We start from the raw sequence: 20,774 nt of genomic DNA on the forward strand, positions 1-20,774 counted from the left end.
AGAGGTAAGGAGGGCTGTCACAATGCCATCCTGGGGTACAAAATGAGCTCCAGATCAGCTAGGGCTACATGGAGAAATGGTAGCTAACAAAATTAATAAGACAAAAGGAAAACCAATACCTAGCATTTGGAGCTGAGACAGGCAGACCAAAGTTCAAGGGTATCCTAAGTTATAGAATGAGTTCTAGGCTAGCATGGGCTACATAGTGAGATATGGTTTCCAAACAAAATAACTTTTAAAATTACCTAAACCAGGCCTGGTAGTTCAGACCTGTAATCCCAGCTCTTGTGAAGCTGAAGTAGGATGACTGTGTGTTCAAGGCCAAGCTGTGTGTCTTTGTTAGGGTTTTACTGCTGTGAACAAACATCGTGACCAAGGCACCTCTTTTAAGAACAACATTTAATTGGTTCAGAGGCTCAGTCCATTATCATCAAGGCGGGAGCATGGCAGCATCCAGGCAGGCATGGTGCAGGATGAGCTGAGAGTCCTGCCCCTTGTTCTGAAGGCAGCTAGACAACTGGCTTCCAGGCAACTGAGATTAAGATGATGGTCTTACTGCCCATGCCCACAATGACACACCTACTCCAACAAGGCCACACCTCCTAATAGTGCCACTCCCTAGGCCAAGCATATACAAACCATCACACTGCTTACATACTTTCAGGCCAGCCTGAGCTAGAGAGCGAGATCCTAGGAAGGATGGAGAGGAACTTTTAATTTATCACTGCTGATACTAAGACTCCGGACTACCTACTGCTTTGGCTTTGGTAAAATCACAGCTTATATGGTCTAAGCTCAAGTTGCCCTCCCACTTTGAATGCGTGAATAAATCTCCCAAGCTTTGTACCAAGCAGAGCAGGCACAACCCCAGTGCAGCCTTGCCTAGCTTTGCATGTCTTCTTCCATTGCACTGTGGTCACATTTAAGAAACACACGCCATCAACCTCAGTTGTCTTAGTGCCAGGTGGCCTGGCTAGCAGCTTGGGAATCCCTCTCTTAACAATGGGATAGAGAAGAGCCATTAAAAACAAACATCAAAAGAGACTGGAAAAAAAGAAAGAAAGAATAGAGAAAGAGAGAGAGTAAGGGGATGGAAGAAAGGGAGGGAAGTTGGGAGGAAGGGAAGGAGAAAGGGAAGAAGGAAGGAAGAAGAAGAGACTGATGATTGGGTCTGTATGCTGGCCTTTATCCCAGCAGTCTTTGGAGACAGAGGCAGGTGGATTTCTCTGAGTTCTATATATCGAGTGTCAGGCCAGCAAGGGCTATGCAGTGAGACCTTTCTAAGAAGGAACACTAATGTGGCTGGACAGTGTCAGAGCAAGGCAGATCTCTGAGTTGAAGGCCAGCCTGGTTGACAGCTAGTTCTAGGATAGCCAGGGCTATACAGAGAAAACCATGTCTAAACAAACAACAAAAGTTAACAAGCAAAGAGAGAAAAACAGAAGGAAAACTAGCTTGACTATAAAAAACTGGCTAGAGAGAATGACATAATTGGTTTTGCAGATGTAGGTGGACAGCCAGTAGACTAGCTCTTGAAAGGAATTCAGTCTTACCTTGTAAAACCTGTACTGGAGTTCTAAGCCTCCAAACGTAATAAATCTGTTGGGTGGTGGCTATACCTCAGTGCTTACATGAAGTCCTGGGTTTGAGCTCCATCATGATATAAAACTGAGCAGACAGCAAAGCCCTGTACTTGTGAGTTTAGCAAGAGAATCGGAAGTTCAATGTCATCCTCAGTTATGGATGGAATTCAAGGTCAGCCTGAGGTACAAGAGAACCTGCATCAAAATAACTGTATGCAGAAGAAACAAATCTGTGTGCCCCGGCGCTAGGCTCTGTAAGAGTTAAGGCAGCACTAGAAAGCAGACACAGAAAGATGATCATTGTTGAATGGTGAAAAAAAATCACAACCCAAATGTCCACTGTGAAATAGAAAACTTTCAGCTTCAAAGAGGAATGTGGGGCAGCTTTTGTGGAAGAACTGTTTCTCTGAACACCGAACTGTGGTAGATGATGGACTTAACTCACTTTTAGTTTAGATGTTTCTATAAAGCTGGTGTGTGGTTTGCATATGAGGTCTGGAGAACATCAGGCACCTTACCTGACTGCCTTCCATCTTGTGTTTTGAAACAAGGTCTTTCACTAAAGCTTTAGCTCACGGGTTTAGCTACTTACCAATGAGGTGCAGGAGTATGTTTGTGTAGGCCATAGTCTTGCACACACATCCCAATTACAGACATATTCTGGGACTTGGCATTTATATTGGTGCCCACCGTGTACTTTACCCATTGAATCACCCTTCCAGCTACTGTATTAAAACATTTTGTTTTAAGACAGGGTTCCTCTGTGTAGCCTGGATGTCCTTGAAATCGCTTTATAGACCAGGCTGGCCTTGAACTCAGAGATGTACTGCTTCTGCTCGAAAGTGCTGGGATTAAAGAGATGTGCCAATTTTAATGCTTACTTAATGAGAAAAACCCTTTGAAATTGGACCAAATACTTAAGGACCTTAAGATAGCATAGACCAATATAAAAAATATAACTGAAATGGCTATGATCCAAGAAAGAGGTCTTTTATGGCGTTATAGAACTGATTACATGTCCACAGTCTATAAAAACCAAAAGGCGAAGAAAATGTAAAACTATATCTATGACTGTATTTTTATCACTTTTTAACTAATTTTATGCCTCACCCAAAGAAGATAGTTTGCACTGGTGTTTTGCCTCCATATATGTCTGTGTGAGGTGTCAGATCCCCTTAAACTAGAATTACAGTTGTTGTGAACTGTCATGTGGGTGCTGGAATTTGAACCTGGGTTATTTGGAAAACCAGCCAGTGCTCTTAACCACTAAGTCCTTTCTCCAGCCCCCAAAATAGACAGTTTGTTTATACTTTTATGTTCCCCCAGGTCTCAACATTCAATGTTTTTGTTTTGGGAATGTTGGCTCACACCTTTGATCTCAAGCACTGGCAGAGGCAAGTGGTTCTCTGTGAGCTCAAAGCCAGCCTAGTCTACATAGAGAGTTCTAGGTCTGCCAATGCTACACAGTGAGACTTTGTCTCTAAATAAATAATAAAACAATAAAATAATTGGTGAGTTATAATACTAAGGAGCCACCTGTAGTTGATCATTGTAAACTTCTTTGCAAGATACGAAGTAAAAAGAAATATCTATCATTACCCTAAAGTAAGCTCCTATACTCCTATTTGTGAAGCAGAAGAGGTTGTTCTGTCTTGTGTTAAAGGAAAAGTCTCTAGTTCCCACACCAGCTAGAGCCTGCTATGTAGCCAAGGAGAACCATGAGCTCTCACTGTGGCGCTCCCATGTGCTGGAGTTATACAGACTCAACCGATTTCATGAAAGCATGCAGACTTTAAAAAAAAAAAAGTCAGAGTTTTCAAACACTTGTTTTACATACTTAATATAGACATTGTTGGTGATGACCTAATGGGACTTTTATTATCTGCCTCTGTCTCTCACTTTGCCAGGCCAGTGTTTCTTCTCCTGAGTGGTCATCACTCAGTAGGGACAGTAACTGAGTTGTGGAAACAACGTCCTGATGACTATGGGCAATGTGCTCAATAATATCTCACGAATTTGTATTTGTTGCTCCAGTCTATTTTGATATGAGACATTATGCACAAAAATAGAAGGACATTAAGACAGCCAGGCAAGATCAACAGTTCACGGCTACTGTGGTGTTCTGAATGAAATCAACTCCCACAGGACCATATATTTGTGTGCTTAGTCTCCAGCTGACCTCAGAAATTAGGTGTGACCTTGTTGGAGGAGGTATGCCGCCCAGGCCAGCGTCTGTCTGTCTCTGCCGGATGACTGCCATGAAGGATGTAGCGCTCTCAACTACAGCTGTGGTACCTTCCTGCCTGTCACCATGCCCCCACCGTGAAGACAGGAGACTAATCTCTGAAACTGTAAGCCAGTTAAATGCTTTCCTTTATACAAGTTGTCTTGGTCATGGTATGACATCACACAGCAATACAGAAGTAACGAAGGCAGCCAGTATGGTCTACATAGTGCGTTCTAGGGATGTGTGGACTAAAGATAGAATGAAAAACAAAAAGGGCTAGGATGTATCTTAGCACAGTGCCTGTCTGCATGCACAAGGCTTTGGGTTCAATCCATAGCACCATGGAAACTAGACATGGTAGCACATGCCTCTAATCCCAGCACTTTCACAGAAATAGAAGGATCAAGGTTGTCCTAAGTTATATAGCAAGTTCAGAGCCTTTCTAGGACATAAGAGATCCTGTCTCAAAAAACAAACAGGGCTGAAGAAATAAACAGGACCTAGGTTTAGTTCCCAGCACTCACACTGGGTGGTTCACAACACTTCTAACTCTAGCTCCTACGATCTGATATCCTTCATGGATACCTGCAACCAGATCTCCCTCCCCTCCCTTTCCCCCTCTCTCTCTCACACACACTAAAGCTTTAAACAAATAAATAATGGGGCTGGAGAGATTGCTCGGTGGTTAGGAACACTGCTATTCTTGAAGCTCTGAGTTCAGTTCCCAGCACCCATATCTGGCAACTCACAACTGCTTCACACTCCATGGGATAACACTGGCCTCCATAATATGATAGACAGACAGACAGACAGACAGACAGACAGACACACACACACACACACCACTGCCAATGTAGTGGCTCAAGCCTTCAATCCTAACACTCAGGAGGCTGAGTATATACTGGCAAAGTACATGTTTAGTATTATAGAAGGCATCAAGTTTGATATCCATCATCAAGATGAAAAAACAACCAATCAAGCACACACATTCACCATTTATGTACAACACATAACTCTTACCTAGGTACTCATTCTTGGCCCTGTACTTGGTATGAAAGAAACAGGACTCTTTAGAACACCTTTTATCTCTTCTATCTTATTTTAGGTGCTGGAAATAAAATGTGAGGCCTCACATTGAAGTACTCTAATACTGAATTACATTTTCACGTCTATAGGTCAAGGATCTGTTACTGGAGACAGGTAGTGTACAATGTTTGGAAGGCAGGCAGGAACTTTGAGAGTTCAAAGCCAGCTTAGGCTGTATCTTAGCAAGATTTTGTTTAAAATAGACAAAAATTAGATTTGTTGATTGACTGTAAGATCAAGGCACCACTAGGTTCTGAAAACCTAGCCACCATTGGACCAGCACTGAAATGCAATAGACAAAAAGCATGACACACCAGAACATGGTAATGTACTATGAATGTTTGCTTCAGCTGCTTATAAAATTTGCTTGAGTTACATGAGACCCTATCTAGAAACAGAAATAAGTATTTAAAATATTTATAAATTAACTTTTGTGTGTGTGGTGCTAGAAATCAAACATGAATCTCTATATTAGCCATATCCACAGCCCTGAGAATTTTTAATTAAATATTTAGGAATCTTTAACACTTAAGGTTTAATAATTAGTAACTTGCTTAGCCTGGCTGTTCTGGAACTCAGTATGTAGACCAGGTTGGCCTCAAACTCAGAGATCTACTTGCCTCTGCCTCCCAAGTGTGAAAATAAAAGTGTGTGTCATCAGCCCTTTAAGTTTTAGCTGACTAGTTGTGAAACCAATCTGTACATGTTTAGTGAACTGTTAGTGACCTACTATTTAATGAACCGTTCATTTAATATGTTCTATTACATTAACAGATTAAGTACTAGATAATGAACACATAATGCACAAAAGATTATATGCCTTTAATGGGGCTGGAGAGATGGCTCAGTGAGTAAAAGTACTGGATGCTCTTCCTGACAGCCTGGGTTTGATTCCTAGAATCCACATGGCAGCTCATAACTATTTGGAACTCTAGTTCCAGGGGATTCAATGGTTTCTATGGAAATTACATGTATGTGGTACAAACACACACACACACACACACACACAGAGAGAGAGAGAGAGAGAGAGAGAGAAAGAGAGAGAGAGAGAGAGAGAGAGAGAGGGGTTATAGGTCTTTTCTTTCCCATCAAGCCTTTGGAACATCACCAATCATTAAAGGCTGGGGGCAGGAGCATGGCACTATATACCTATAATCCCAGCACTTGGGAGGCTGAAACCAGAGCACCCTGTGCTACCATCTCACTGCAGGAGTCATAGGATTACAGATGCACGGTCACATTCCTAGCTTATATGTGGTGTCAGGGATTGGGCCGGGGTTGACAGGCTTGTTCGAACAGTGCAATCTCCTCCTGATGTACTCTGATGGTATCAAGATTCTGCCTTAACTGGCTTTGTGTGGAGTCTAGCAGGAACGTACTGAGAACCCCACAGGTGGATCTAATGTATAACTAAGTAACCACTGACTGACTCTACCATCAACTATGCCTCTCCTATTCATTCTCAGTACAGTAGGATGCCCACCGCATGCATAGCCCACAGGAACCAAAGCAAATAACCCAACAAGAGTCACACATCTTCCGTCCCACACCCACTTCTGAGCATATGTTCCTCATATCCTGCAGTGGGCAGAATCACCCACACCAGCTAGAACTTTTCCTTGTCTGGGATTCAGGGCTGAGTTCATGTGATGTGCTGTCAGAACTGTTACATTCAGCCCAATTGGGCTGTCTTCCTCTCCCTGGCTCATCAGTAGCCGGCCAGTCTTCTTCCAGAGAAAGACATTCAGAGGGACCTCTGACTCCTGGCCTCTATCCTTGACATTTCTCATCAACTCTTCTGGGTTCTTTGCTCTACCCAGCACTCCTGGGTCTGTAAATATGATGGTGAAATTTCCTTCACCAACTGGAGGAGATATGGTCCGAGAGACTCCCCAATATGCACTTTTCTCTGTCCAAGAGAAGGGATTCATCTAGGGAGCTGTGCTTGCAGAGCACAAATGCAATACATGTGTTAAAAGGTTTCTTGTGGGTTGCAGAGATGGCTCCGTGGTTAAGAGCATTGACTGCTCTTCCAGAGGTCCTGAGTTCAAATCCCAGCAACCACATAGTGGCTCACAGCCATCTGTAATGAGATCTGATGCCCCCTTCTGGTGTGTCTGAAGACAGCTACAATCTATTTATATATAATAAATAAGTAAAATCTTGTGAAAACATGAATGGGACTTCTGGCACCTCTAAGATAAACCCTGAAGTGTAGATTTTTATCTGCTTATCTGAGACCCCAGGTCAGGCCTTCTACACACGAGAAGCTCAAAGTATTCACAGGCCTTTAATCCACAACTTTCTGGTCATATCCCATCCCTGCCCCGAAATGGCAGGGAAGGCTGAAGATGCATGTTGGTCACATGATACACTCTGAAGGACTGGAGTCAGACTGAAGCCTGGACAGGGAGGTCCTGGCCCCAGGAGATGAGGGAGTTGCTGGCCTGGGCAAGCTCAGTGATGGACACCCGGCCCCGCTGTCGGATGAAATTGGCCACGGCAGCGAGTTCCTCTGGGGTTATGTAGATGAACTTGCCCCGGTCGTCAATCACACCTGTGGGGACATGCACATAGTAGGACTGAGTCCTCCCAGGCTTTTCCTACCTCACCTGAAAATTCCCGTCTACTCCTTTATAACTGATGTAGAGCCTTTCAGTTCTCCTATCAGCCTTCCTGGAAACATCAAAGCCCATGTGGGTGAGTCATACAAATCCTTTCTTCCCATTCCTCACTCCAAAGCTAGGTGGAGGCTTCTATGTCTTCCCTGTGACCAAGTCCAATTCCTCAGTGTCCCCCACTGCATATCCCTCCCAAACGGAGAGGTCAGGCTGCCCGTGGAATCAGTTTGCAGGCCTCTGTGCTCACTCAGCCCTTAGGCCAGGGCCTACTGTAGGCTTGGCTCTCATTTTCTCACCTGTTAGAGTCCCCTCCGTCAGCAGGTCCTGGATGCGGTTTATGGCATCCTGTGAAGAAAACAAGTCTCTCAGGTTGCTTTGTGGTTTCCAGACCCATCACCCGTCTTCTCCCTAGCATGCCGTTCTCGCTGTGACTGTGCTCCTCCTAGGTGGGAATCTTGACTGGAGGGGCTCTGATCGTCAGATCTGCCAAACCCCTGATGGAAGCTCTCTTCCAGCCAGAAAAGCAATAGTGAGATGTCTCATTGCAAAACACCCTTTGTACAAGAAGGCTGGGCTGCGCTGGTCACAGGGCAGGCTAAAGTATGGCTCTTGGCTTTCCTTTTTCTTTCCTGTTCTTTTCATCTCTGTAGAAATGCAGGATTCCTGAAGTGCAAAGAAACCCCTACTCTGTACACTCTTGGTTGGGGACAGTCTGAAAGGGCATCACGACTTATCATCTTCAGGCTAGTCCCCTACTCCCTACTGGCCACACAGACCCTGTAGCTTTAGTCCACATTCTAGGGCTTACCTGAGTCCTTAGGCCCATCTGGAAAGCCAGGTCTTCCAAAAGCACAACCTTGGACTGCTACAGATAAAAGGAAGAGGAGGGAGAGAGGTTGAGACCATTTGGCCAGCTCTGTGCCAGCATGCCCTATCTTTTAAAAACAGGTGGATGGCACCTAAGAAGCAACACAAAAAGTTGTCTTCTGCATTCATGCACACACACACACACCATTTCTTTAAACTAACATTTTCTAATTAATTAATTTGTGTGTGTTTGTGTACATGCAACAACACACATGTAGAGAGGTCAGAGAACAACTCAATCACCATGTGAATCCCAGGGATTGAACTTGGAGCTTAAGGTTTGAGCAAGCAATATATACCTATACCTGCTGAGCCATCTTGCTAACCCAAAAGTTGGCCTTTTGTTTTTTAAGCTTTTAAAAATAGGAAATGGTTACCTAAGCCAGGTGTTGTGGTGCATATCTGTAACCTCAGTATTTGGCAGGTAGTGGCGGGAAGTTCAGGAGTTCAAGACTGTACATTCACACACATTTAAAGGGGGTGGGGGAAGTTTGCAGGAATGGTAAACAAGACCCCTGAGCTAAAAGCCTATCTGGTGAGACAGACACAGACCAGATGAAAACAGGTCTAGGTCTTTCACAAGGTCTCTCTTGTGTTTGCTTCCCACCCTTCGATCTAGATCTCCACGGTCCTGATAAGTGTACACTTCTTTTCCCTCTTCACACTGTCTGAGGCAAACTCCTCTTCACCTGGAATGACCAAATAATTATCACCAGGGCTGGCAAGATGGCTGTCAGTCAAGTGCTTGTGTGCTTCTGAGGACGTGAGTCCAATCCCCAGAACTCACATAAAGAAGCTGGGTATGGCCGCCGGGAAGTGGCAGTGTATGAACTGGGTAGGCAGAGGCAGATGGATCACTGAGAGCTCAAGACTAGCCTGTTCTATAGAGAGACCCTGTCTCAAAAACAAGCAAGCAAGTGAAGAGCTGGGCATGGTAGCATCATGCACTTAGGACCTCAGTACTTGAAAAGCAGACAAGTAATTTTTTGGGGCTCACTGGCCGGCTAGGGTAGCCTGCATGGAGAGTTCCTGGCCAGTGAAACAAAGAACATCACTCTCCTTGCAAGGAAAAAAAGGGTGGACAGTACCTGAGGAACAAGTGAGACCTTAAGGCCCCCAGATATGTGTGCATCTCTGTACACGACAGGAGCACACACACACATACAAACACACGCAAAGTAACTCTGGGCCATGTTTCACGTGCCGCTCTCGCACCCTCAGTTGAAACCTGAGCTCAGTCAAGGACTCACAGCTGGGTCCACACAGGCATCTGCCCCCACCTTTGCCACATATAGCATATGATTTGAGAGAAGGCGGTCCTTTGCATTTCTGTAAATCTTCCACAGCAAATGAGCTGGGGGAGTAATGACATGGTGACACCTCCTCAGCTACATATGGCATGTGACTTGTTGGAATGCCAAACCGTATGTGCAAGCAGGGGTGCGGGCCGGGGTGGGGTGCAGGTCGGGGTGGGAGGGTTGGGAAGGATACAATCAAGAGGCAGTTGGGCCAATAGTGGGCAAGCGCAAAATGATCTGGCCAGCAGCCTTTACCTATGGGACAAAGCAGGCACTAAGCTCGCAGTAGTCCCTCTCAGAGCAGGACCAGAGGTGCCTCCTGTGCTGCCTGGTTCCTGAGGATGGGGCCTAAGGCACTGCTACAGTCCAAGTGCATTTGCACAACAGACAGACCTAACCACGGTAGAAAGTGGAACACACCTCCTTACTGTTCACATCAAGTGAGTTGTGTGCACAAACCGTCTTCCAGTTCTGAGATTCTGTCTAAAGGGTCAGATCCCTTGGGGTGAGGAAGGTGGGGTGAAGTGAGTTTCTGAAGTCTTCTTCCTTGCTCCAAGATGGTAGCTCCAAGAGTTTGGAGAACACCAAGAATAGAACCTCCAGGGAGCCACCAAACGCAAGAGCCAGAACTACCTGGCAACTTTCTTCTGGCCCCCGCAGAAATGACAGCAACACTGAAGCAGACCCCTGAACCCACCAGGGAGGCCTCATAAAGGAAGTATTTCAGACTGGTGCTGCTTCCCACTGTGTAGGTAGGGACAGCAGGTTCTCAACAATGGGACAGTGTGGAAAAGTCTGCTCAGGGCAGTGTGCCAGGGTAGAGCGTGAGCTTCATCAAAGGGGAATGCTCACACCTAAGAGGAAAGGACCCTCTGGGAGATGCTATGGCCCCAAACATGAGCCCAGCCCCTCACTGCTGCTGGGAGGTATCTAAGCCCTGCTCTCTTTTAGGAGAGGTGGGGGAGGATTATGCAAGCCCCAGCTTCTTGGCAGCCCCTGATACCACCCCCAGGATCGCCCCCGCTCCCTCTGCACTCCTTCCCTCAGCTGCCTCTGCACCTCTGAGCTGCACTTGAAAACCTCTCCCCTTCTCGCATCCTTTGTGGGAGACAAGTTGCTTAGCAGCAAAGAGGATCAGGATGTGCTTATGCAACCCAGAGCAGCACCAGGGCAGCCTGTGGAGTGGCTATGGGTGCAGGGACACTGCTGACTGCTCAGGGGCTCACTGGATACATCATCTGCTTCTCCAGGGTTCTCAAGCTCTCAGTCAGGACCACAGGGCACGGGACATTTGTTCCAATTTGGTGGGACCTCGGCGTGATAGAACTGACAGAAAACACATGTGAAATGACTTCAAAACATGATGACTCATTGAGCGTGGGGTCTGAAGAGCAGAGGGACTGTCAGTCAAGTATTAGGAAGCCACTGGAGGCTTGAGCCTCCCACACAGACCTCTGTCCTCCACCTTCTAGGTCTGAAGCAAAGGGACTTTCCTGGCCAAAAACCAGTAGCCAACCCTTCTGGACCCCATGTCCACGCTGAGGCAAGACCGAATGAGACACCCCTGCCTGGTCCTGAGAACATATACAAAATATACATAGACACACATACATATACTCACACGGCAGGAAAAGATACCAGAATTCTCTCAGCCTCTTACCTTAATGTAATTGATGAATTCTGTCAGGAAGCTGTGAGACTAAAGGACAGAGAAGGCAGTGAGCATCAACCACAGATGGAGACCTGCTCACCTGCATGCTGCCTGCCTGCAGCCTGTCTTATGTCCCACCCAGTCATCCGCTTTCATGAGAGGTAGAACCTCCCAGACAATGGGATGACAGGACAAGTTTCTCTGCCGAGACCAAGACCACATACTTACTGGCACTCAGCAAGCTTCTCAGTACACAGCCCCAAGTGTCTAAGGTGGTGTGGGTGGCCTCGGACCTAGCGTACGCTAGCCTCATGGCATAGGTTTCTCTGGAGTATGGGCCCACCTGCTCCTCAGTCATGGTCTCGCTAACACCTTCTTCTTCTACCACAAAGGCCTCCTTCAGTTTCAGGTATTCCTCGTGCTCCCGTCGGGCCTGCTCCTCCCGAGCCTTTCTCTCTTCCTCTTCCTGTGCACACAGAGAAAGAAGAGGCAGGTATTTGAGGCAGCTGCCCACTCACGTCTGTTCTCCTGTCTGCAGGACACATGCTCATACAATCCACGCAGTGCTTCTTCAAGACTTTGGTCTCAAGCTGAACAGCAAGCAGGCAGAGGCTCTCCTCACCCAGGCCACGCTGGCCAGACCCTTCCCCTGTCCCCTTGCAGCCGATTCTACTCCATACCAGCTGGCACATAGTCAGCCCACTGGTTCCTACCAGCCATGCTCACAGCCAGCCCACTGCCGTCTGGCTTCTGAGTCACCTGAGTAGAGTCTCACTGAAGAACTGTTCTGACTGCCCTGTTTGATCCGGGAAGATCCACCTTCTGGTAGCAGCCCAGATCAAAAAGGGCAGGTCACACAGAGATTGTCTCGCCTTTTGCTCAACTAGTCTCTCTGCTCACCTCCCTCTCCCCATGGAGGCCAAAGTGGATCTCGAGCTAGGGTTGCCAGTGTTTGTGTGCCACGTGGTAAGGGTGCTGGGATCCAAGCTCTGGTCCTCCGACAGAGCAGGGAACCCTTACCCACTGACCCACCTTTCCATATCCTAACCGTGGCAGAACAGTGACTCATTTCCACACAAGTCTGAAGAGATGGGGAAAATAGTAAACACACACACTAACAGTTCAATAGTGGAGTACTTTCCTGGGAGTCACAGGCTCTGTGTTCAATACTCAGTCCTAGGGGTAAAGAAAACAACAACAAAAAGCAAACCCCAGCATAGCTCCAGATAAAGTCATCCCAGGACTCCATATGTGGGGAACACAAAGTACAAGTTCAAGGCCAGCCTGTGCAGAAACTTAGGCCTATTTTTATACAGTAAGACCTTGTCTCCAAAAAAAAAAAAAAAAAAAAAACAATTAGGTGTGGTGTTCCTTTAGTCCTTGCACTCGGAAGGCAGAGTCAAGAAGATTTCTTGAGTTTGAGAGTGAGTTCTAGGACAGCCAAGGCTATACAAAAAAAAAAAAAAAAAAAAAAAAAAAAAAAAAAAAAAAACCCAAAAGCAACAACTAAATAAATATCAGGGCCAGAGAGATAACTCAGTATTAATAGCACTGGCTGTTCTTGCAGAGAACCCAGTTTGAGTGTTAGTACCCACATGATGGCCCCTATTTTTTTATTCTAAAAGACAAATAAAATATAAATAAATAAAAACTAGCCAATCCAAATCAAGTTACAGTCTTCAAACTAGTTTTCCAATATCCTTCAAAGCTAGTAAGATGATAAATAAGGAAACCCTGACAAACCCCACAGAGGCCTGAGAAGACATGACAAGTCACTGGCACACAGTATGCAAGTATGCAAAAGAAAAATACCTCAGCTGGAGAGATGGTTAGAAGCACTGACTACTCTTCCAGAGGACCTGGGTTCAATTCCCAGCACCCACATGGGGGCTCACAATAACTATAGTTGAAGTATATCTGACACCCTTTTCTGGCCTCTGAGAAAATTTGCAGGTAAAGCACCCATATACAGAAAAAAAAAAAAAAAAAAAAAAAAAAAAAAAAAAAAATACTAGGGCTGGTGGGGATGCATGTAGCTAAGTTGGTAGAATTTTTGTCCACGAAGCTTTGGGTTTAATTCCTTCCTAAACCAGCATAGTGGTGCACGCCTCTACTCTCAGACCTGGGAAGTAGAATCAGGAGGAAAGGACATCACTGGCTACAGCAAGTTGAAGGCCAACCTGCTGCCTCAAAAAACCAGAAAGAAGGAAGGAATCTGAACAAAGTGTGCCACTTAATGTAAGGATGTGCTATTATTCTTATGAGAAATGTACTAATATCTGAAAAACCTAAAACAAAGAGAAAGCCGGAACACTGAGGGTATATTAGGCATGATGGCTACTCCAAGGTGAAGAACTTTCTCTGTTCATGCCTCCCACTGCCATTTCTACAGTGTCCATAGCCAGGCTTCCTCCAGACAGACAGAGTTCTGGAGCAAGGCCAACCAGAGGCCCTTGTGTTTTATGTACTGTGCTGGCTGGTTTTGTGCAACGTGACACAAGCTGGAGTTATCACAGAGAAAGGAGCCTCAGCTGAGGAAATTCCTCCATGAGATCCAGCTGTAAGGCATTTTCTCAACTAGTGATCAAGGGGGGAGGGCCCAGCCCATTGTGGGTGGTGCCATCCCTGGGCTGGTAGACCTGGGTTCTAGAAGAAAGCAGGCTGAGCAAGCCATGGGGAAGCAAGCCAGCAAGGAACATCCCTCCATGGCCTCTGCATCAGCTCCTGCTTCCTGACCTGCTTGAGTTCCAGTCCTGACTTCCTTTGGTGATGAACAGCAATGTGGAAGTGTAAGCTGAATAAACCCTTTCCTCCCCAACTTGATTCTTGGTCATGATGTTTGTGCAGGAATAGAAACCCTGACTAAGACATGTACCCTACATGTTTGCCCTTTCCCTTTCTTGGAAACCTGGTTCTAGAATAATCTGGCAAGTAAGAATTCATTAACCATCTTCCAGTGGTAGCTCTAGTTCTCCAGCCCCAGTCCTGTGCCAGGCCCCGGTGGATTCACTATCTCCTAAGACTGCTGACAATCAATCTCAGGTCCCCAGGATCTAGAACTCCCGTACCTCTCTACCTACTTTGCTCCTCTTTGCTTTCTCAGTTCCTGATACTCTGACCACATTCAATCGTCCTCAAATGTCTAGGTACACAAGAATCTCCAGCTTTGGGTTGGAAAGAGCTCAGCACTTAAGAGCATTGGCCGCTCTCCCAGAGGACTTGGGTTCCAATCCAGAACCCACATGGTGGCTCACAGCTCTTTGTAATTCTAGTTCGGATGACACCTTCTATAGGTACCAGGCAAGTGCACAGATGTACATACAGGCAAAATGCTCACACACATAAAAGGTTTTGTTTTTAGGAGACAGGATCTCTCTACATAGCCCGGGCTGTCCTGACTCCCAAAATGCTGGGATTAAAAGCACGTACCACCATACCTGGCTTTTTTATTTTTTTAATCCCCATGCACATAAAATTGGGGGAAAAGAAAGAAAGAAATCCTCAGTTTAAAGCCATGATGCTTCTACAGGTGATGGTTTGCAGACAGGAGTTTGCAAGTTAGACAGGCTGTCCTCCTGCCTCAGCTTCTCAAGTGCTGGGATTATATGTAGGAGTCACCGCCACACCCAGTACCATGGCCTATCTCATCGCCTGAGGGCATCTGGGAGCAAAGCTAGGTAGGAACGGGCCAGACAGCAGGGCCCGGGTCAGTCCTACCTTCTGTTCTTCCTTCAGGCGAAGCCGCTCCTCCTCCTTCTTCCATTCGGCCTCGCGCTGGGACTCCAGGCGTTTCCGCTCTTCACGCTCAGCCTCCTCTGCCTGGAGAGAGGTTTCCATGGCACATTTCCCCTTCCTTTGGCTAGTCTGCCCAACCCCATAGAGGCCAGAGAAAGCCGTGGTCTGGGCAAGGACATGGGCTAAGACTGTAGGACACAAAGCCAGGGAGACAGCAGATACCAGCTCAGCATAAAAGGGCAGTTTGTCATCAGAACTAGAGACTGGGTGCTTTCCCGTTCCCTGGAGCTTTCCCCAGCCTCTCGCTTGCCTCACGCTGAGCCTTTCGAGCCTGTTTTTCCTCTAGCTTCCGTAGTTTCTTGGCTCCAATTTTCCCTGTTGGGTGAACTTCTGCTGGCTTCTCAATGCCTTCTTCCTCCTGGGCTGGATATGGTCAGACAATGACAATTTAAGTCCTAGACAGAAAAGACTCACCCCAGCCCTTGTTACCTTCTTCAAGGGGTAGGTGAGTGGGTAAGGGGTGGTTTCCACCTACCTCTGCTTTCCAGAAGCATCTACCATAAATGTGCATACACATACTAGTGTGAAAACATACACATTATGTACTTAGGGGTGTTGGAAGGCCAAGGGGACAAATAAGACTTTAAGACAGTGCACAGCTGTAAGATGTCAACACCTGAATGTTTGAGGCTCACGGGAGTTTGTACCTGAAGAAGTCCCTAACTTCCGTCTCTGTGCCAAACCTCCAGGAAAAATATCCCTGCCATAAATCCAACATCTCTGTATGTTCTAGTCAGGAACTGATTAGTGTCTTGGATTCTTCCTTTTATCTTAACAGAGCCAGACAGAAAAAAAAAAGATCCTAACCTCAGGACTATTCCAGGGCCAGCTGACAATAACTGATGAGCCTCAGAGTACATGACCCAAATCCGAGGCAGGACGGATGGCGAACAGAGAGCCTCTTGTTGCTGGGTGCTGCTTTAGACACATCTATATAAGCCAGGCCGGCCTGAAGCTTCCCATGCTCTTGCCTCAGTCTTCTGAGTATAGGAATTATGAGCATGCACGCACATCTTCTAAAGGTCTCTTTTTAAGTCCAAGGGGCTAACAATCCTAAGGGCTCAAGGCAAAAGCTCAATTTCCCCAAAATTCTCTTCTTCATGCTGAAGCCAGATTTCAAGTGCTGAAGAAGACACAGTCTTTCCCACAATCATAAGCGCTATGTAAGACTACCAGTGTCTGGTGTGTGCAGGTAAATGTCAGCTGAAACGTCTCTGTTTCTAAGCATTTATCCTTTGGTTACAGCTGATTCCACTAAACCAAGATAAAGAAAAAGGTGCCCAATAAAAAATGGATTGAGCTAAGAAATGCTGATTTTGAGGACCAAAGGCCAGGCCCAAGACTCCAGGCCCGCCCTAAATGTCCTTTCCTACACTGGCTTTATGCTCCTTGCACATATCTAACCTGAGGGACTTCTTAACCCCTTTAATCCAGCCCCCTCTCCCAGGCTGGGCCCTCCCCCAGGCTACGCCCCCTCCCCCAGGATGGGCCCTCCCCCAGGATGGGCCCTCCCCCAGGTTAAGCCCCCTCCTCCAGGCTGGGCCCTCCCCCAGGATGGGCCCTCTCTCCCATGCTGGGCTGTCCCCCAGGCTGGGCCCTCCCCCAGGTTAAACCCCCTCACCCAGAATGGGCCCTCTCCTCCAGGCTGGGCCCTCCCCCAGGATGGGCCCACTCCCCCATGCTTGGCTGTCCCCCAGGCTGGACCTTCCTCCAGGCTGCGCCCTCTCCCAGGCTGGACCTCTCACCTGGAATAACAGTTTCACCCTCATTCTCATCCACTTCTTCCCAGGCCACACGCTGGGCTCGACGCTGGGCCTGGAGGCGGCTGCCCAAGTCCCGCCGACGCCGGGGCCTGCTTCCCGTTCTCTGCTCTTCAGACTCTTGAGGCGAAGACCGGGCTACCTGGCGTGCTCCCGCCCTCTCTTCCTCATTGTGCAGTGGTTCTCCATCAGCTTTGGGGAGGGAGGAACCACAACACTGTCAAGCAGCCCATTCTCCGGATAGTGGAGGAAACAGCATCTTAGGAGTTTCATCCTCCCCTGCTCAACCTCCTTCGAACTATTGCTGCCCACAGCACAATATCACAACTCAGGTTTGCCAAGGCTTTTTTTTTTTTTTTTTTTTTTTTTTACTCACACCTTGGTCTGATGCTCCTTTCTCTTTTCCTACCTCCTTTAATACCTTCATCTTCTTGAACTCAACCCACTTTCAGGCGACCTGTGAGAATACTCTCAAATACTCTCACCCTGAGGTTTACACTCAATGCCCACTGCAAGGGTACATTTACTTCTCGCTTAACATCATGCTATGATTTTATAGGGCACTTCAACTAGAGACTACATGTCACAGTTGGGGCTGAATCCTCCCTCCCTGGAAGACTTGTTGACGATCAGCTTTACCTCAGCTTGTCTCGTCTGCCCCTGGGACACAGAAGTGCTCTGAAGTAGCTCATGGGGTCAGGCATCAGAGAGATATACAGAAACTCCTATGCATACATCACGTGTTAGTAAAGGGGACTATCTGGTTGTCTGTGCCAGGCCAATGACCTGGCCTTCTAATTCAGGTGGCGGTGAGGCAAAGCGACATGGGTGCTCCCTTTGGCGGGAGGGAGATGACTTCAGTTTCCTGAGGCTGCCTAGCCCTCTTACTCCAGTTAAGCAGAACACACTGGGCAGGATATTAGAAAACCGGCAGCCTCTCCTATTGGTGCAGAGTAGAAAGGTAGGCTTGGTTCCTAAGTTGTGTCCCATTGGGCTCAGCACTAATTCAGAATGTGTTCCTAGGCGCATGCGCAGAGCTGTCACCGGCTAGCGCACCAGCTCCTCCTCGTAAGCACAGGGAGGCACGTCAGTGCATGCGCACGAGTCGCGACGCGACGGCCTACCAAAGCCCAGGAACTCTGAAAACCGGATTCCTCCGGCCCTGGGACGGCGGCACCTCCTACCTGCTGCCGCTCGACCCCGGCTGCGAGTCAGGAAGAAGATCAGGCCGATGAGCAAAACCGCCGCCACCAGATACACCCAAGGCCCCACCATGACGACACTAGCTGAGCAGCCAGCGCGCCTGCGGGACCCGGATCGCCAGGCCCCGCCCACTCCCTCCGCCCTGCCCAGGCGCTCGCTGAGCTCCGCCCCCGCCCTGGGCTTAACCTAGGCCTCTGCTAACTCCAGAGTCCCTGCTGCTGCTTGTGTCTGTCACCCCAGTGCTCTGCAAGTGGAGACTCTGGAGACCAGCATTTTAAGGTCGTCTCTAGATACATGGCAACATGGAGGCCAGTCTGCAGTTAAGAACGCTGGCTGCTCTTCCAGTGGGTCAGGGTTCAGTTTGCTGCACCCACATCTTGGCTTACAATCTGCTGTGACTTCAATTCTAGGAGACCCAAAACCCTCTTCAGACTTCCTCATGCACCGGGCACGCATGTTATACACAGATGTGCAAACCCACAAAACACTTACACATGTAAAATAAGTGTTTAAGAGAAAAATAGCAAAAAGAATAGTGGGGTGGGTAAGCAGGGGTTAAGGTGTAGATTAGTAGTAGAACACTCATGGCAAAGGCCCTTAGTCTGATCTGGAGCACTGAAAATGTGTGCAATGTGTGCAAACATCTTTCTAATACCACAACTTAGGTATCTACCGCATTACTTTCTGTAACTTTTGAATATTTTGTAATTTGTTTCTCAATATTGATAAACCTTCTAGGTGTTAGGCAAGTGCTATTTCAGTAAGCTTTATCTCTAGCACCTATGTTCTTTCCGTATATTTGGAGATTTAGACCCATGTTTGCTTGCAGGCTAAGACTTTGCTGGAATTTTATCTCAGCCCAGGTTTCTACTTTAGTTGTTGCTTGGTTTTGTTCTGAGACAGGGTCTCTGGTAGCCTATGCTGGCCTCAAACTTGGTATATAGCCAACAGTGACTTTTGCTTCTGCCTCCCAAGTGCTTATGTTATCTGGGAGTACAGGTATGTACCCTGATGTCCAGATACTCCTCCATCTTTTGTGTGTGGGTTGTTTTGTTTCTTTGAGGTCTCATTATATAGCCCTGCTTGGCCTAGAACTCCAAATGTAGACAAGGCTGGCCACAACTTAGAGGGATCTGCCTGCCTCTGCTTTGGTTATAATTAAAGGCATGTGGCACCACAGACCTGCTTGGCTCCTACGTTTTAAACAAATATTATTTTATATGTACTAGAGGAGGTCAGGAGAGGAACCAACCCGGGTCCTCCGAAAGAGCAGTAAGCACTCTTAACCACGGAACCATCGCTCTACCCAACATTTTAAAATTAAATTTAAAAAAGAGCAAAAATGGTAGGCTGGATATAATAAAAATAGATGTTAATAATTATTGAAAGTTGGTTTGTGTGTATTAAAGGCTTATAATAATTTCCTAGTTTCTTTCTTTCTTTTTTTGTGAGTTTGAAAAATAAAGCTGGGCAGTGATGGTACATGCTTTACAAATGAGTCTCTGAGTCCAGCCTGGTCTACAGAGAGAGTTCCAGGACAGCCAGGACTATACCTGTCTTGAAAAAAAAGAAAAAACACCCAACTATTCGGCACATATTTTATATTTCTATGCATAACCACCAAAGAAATACTTAGATTTTCTAAATACTGCTTTAAAGTGATGATCTGTTTATTACTAATATAAAGTTACCATTTGCAGATCAAATAATGTTCTGGGTAGAGGTATCAGTTAGAGAACCCCACCTGATTCCAGCTTTGTTGTGTATGTGTTTGTCTTTTCTTTAACCCTTCACCCCCCTAACCTGGGTCCTAGGAACCAAACTGCTCGGGATGTAGTATCTGGGGATCATTGAATGAATTGCCTGCACACTACGGTCAGTGCTTATATCCAAATCCATAACAAGCTCCCCCTAGGGAGAAACTGGAGCTGAGGCATTTAACATCCAAGAAGTTGCCTTTGCTTTAAAAACCTCCTCTACCTCTCTTCTGAGGATTCCCTTTAACTTTATGGAGGAGGGAGACAAGTGCCATGCAGGAAGGGCTGTGCTACTCAGCCCAGCCTTTCCCACTCAACTCTAATGAACCACAAATCGTAAAAAAAAATAACACCACTGAGGGGCAGTGAAGGGGAAACTGTGACCCATCTTCAAAGACACAGTCTACACCAAAGCTTCTGAATTGTGTGACACACAATATAAAGATCATTGAGCAAAGATTTGTGGAGAATGTAGCTTTGGCTACTCTGTGAGGACAGTTCTAGAGTTTAAGAAAGATTCATTAGTGGGCTGGGTATGTGGGTCAGTGGTACAGTACTTGCTTAAGTTCCATCAGTCCCTAAGTTGCATCTATATAACAATACCCAAGGCTATAAGCAGTTAATAACATTAAGCTAAACAATCAGGCTTGATTAGGATTCCATTGTTTGTGTGTATGATCTTGGGATCCAAACCCAGAACCTTGGCCAAGCTGTTCAAACCTACCATCAAGCTACATCCCGGACACAATTTACAGCCCAGGCTAGCCTTGAACTCGTTGTGATCTTCCTAGTTTAGTCTCAGTGCTGGGATTACAAGTGTCAACCACTTCTGGCTAGCATCCGTACTTCTTTTAAAGATTTGTTTTTTATATGTATGAATGTTTAGCTGCACGAGTGTGCACTCCATTATATATACCTGGTGCCTT

At 46.7% G+C, this 20,774-nt stretch overlaps 1 protein-coding gene across 1 annotated transcript; it reads right to left on the reverse strand.

The window, feature by feature from the left end:
* Nucleotides 1–7,166: 7,166 nt before the first annotated feature.
* On the reverse strand, nucleotides 7,167–18,213 carry DDRGK1 (DDRGK domain containing 1). Its single transcript, XM_080931715.1, has 9 exons — nucleotides 18,073–18,213; nucleotides 16,874–17,080; nucleotides 15,379–15,491; nucleotides 15,051–15,152; nucleotides 11,677–11,799; nucleotides 11,343–11,381; nucleotides 8,326–8,382; nucleotides 7,814–7,862; nucleotides 7,167–7,453 (listed from the first exon to the last, which is right to left on the reverse strand). The coding sequence occupies exons 1-9, from the start codon at nucleotides 18,161–18,163 to the stop codon at nucleotides 7,287–7,289; spliced, it is 948 nt and encodes a 315-aa protein (XP_080787841.1). The 5' UTR covers nucleotides 18,164–18,213; the 3' UTR covers nucleotides 7,167–7,286.
* Nucleotides 18,214–20,774: the final 2,561 nt, after the last annotated feature.

The sequence above is a fragment of the Micromys minutus genome (assembly GCF_963924665.1).
Source record: "Micromys minutus genome assembly, chromosome: 17".
In the NCBI taxonomy this organism is placed as follows: Eukaryota; Metazoa; Chordata; class Mammalia; order Rodentia; family Muridae; genus Micromys; species Micromys minutus.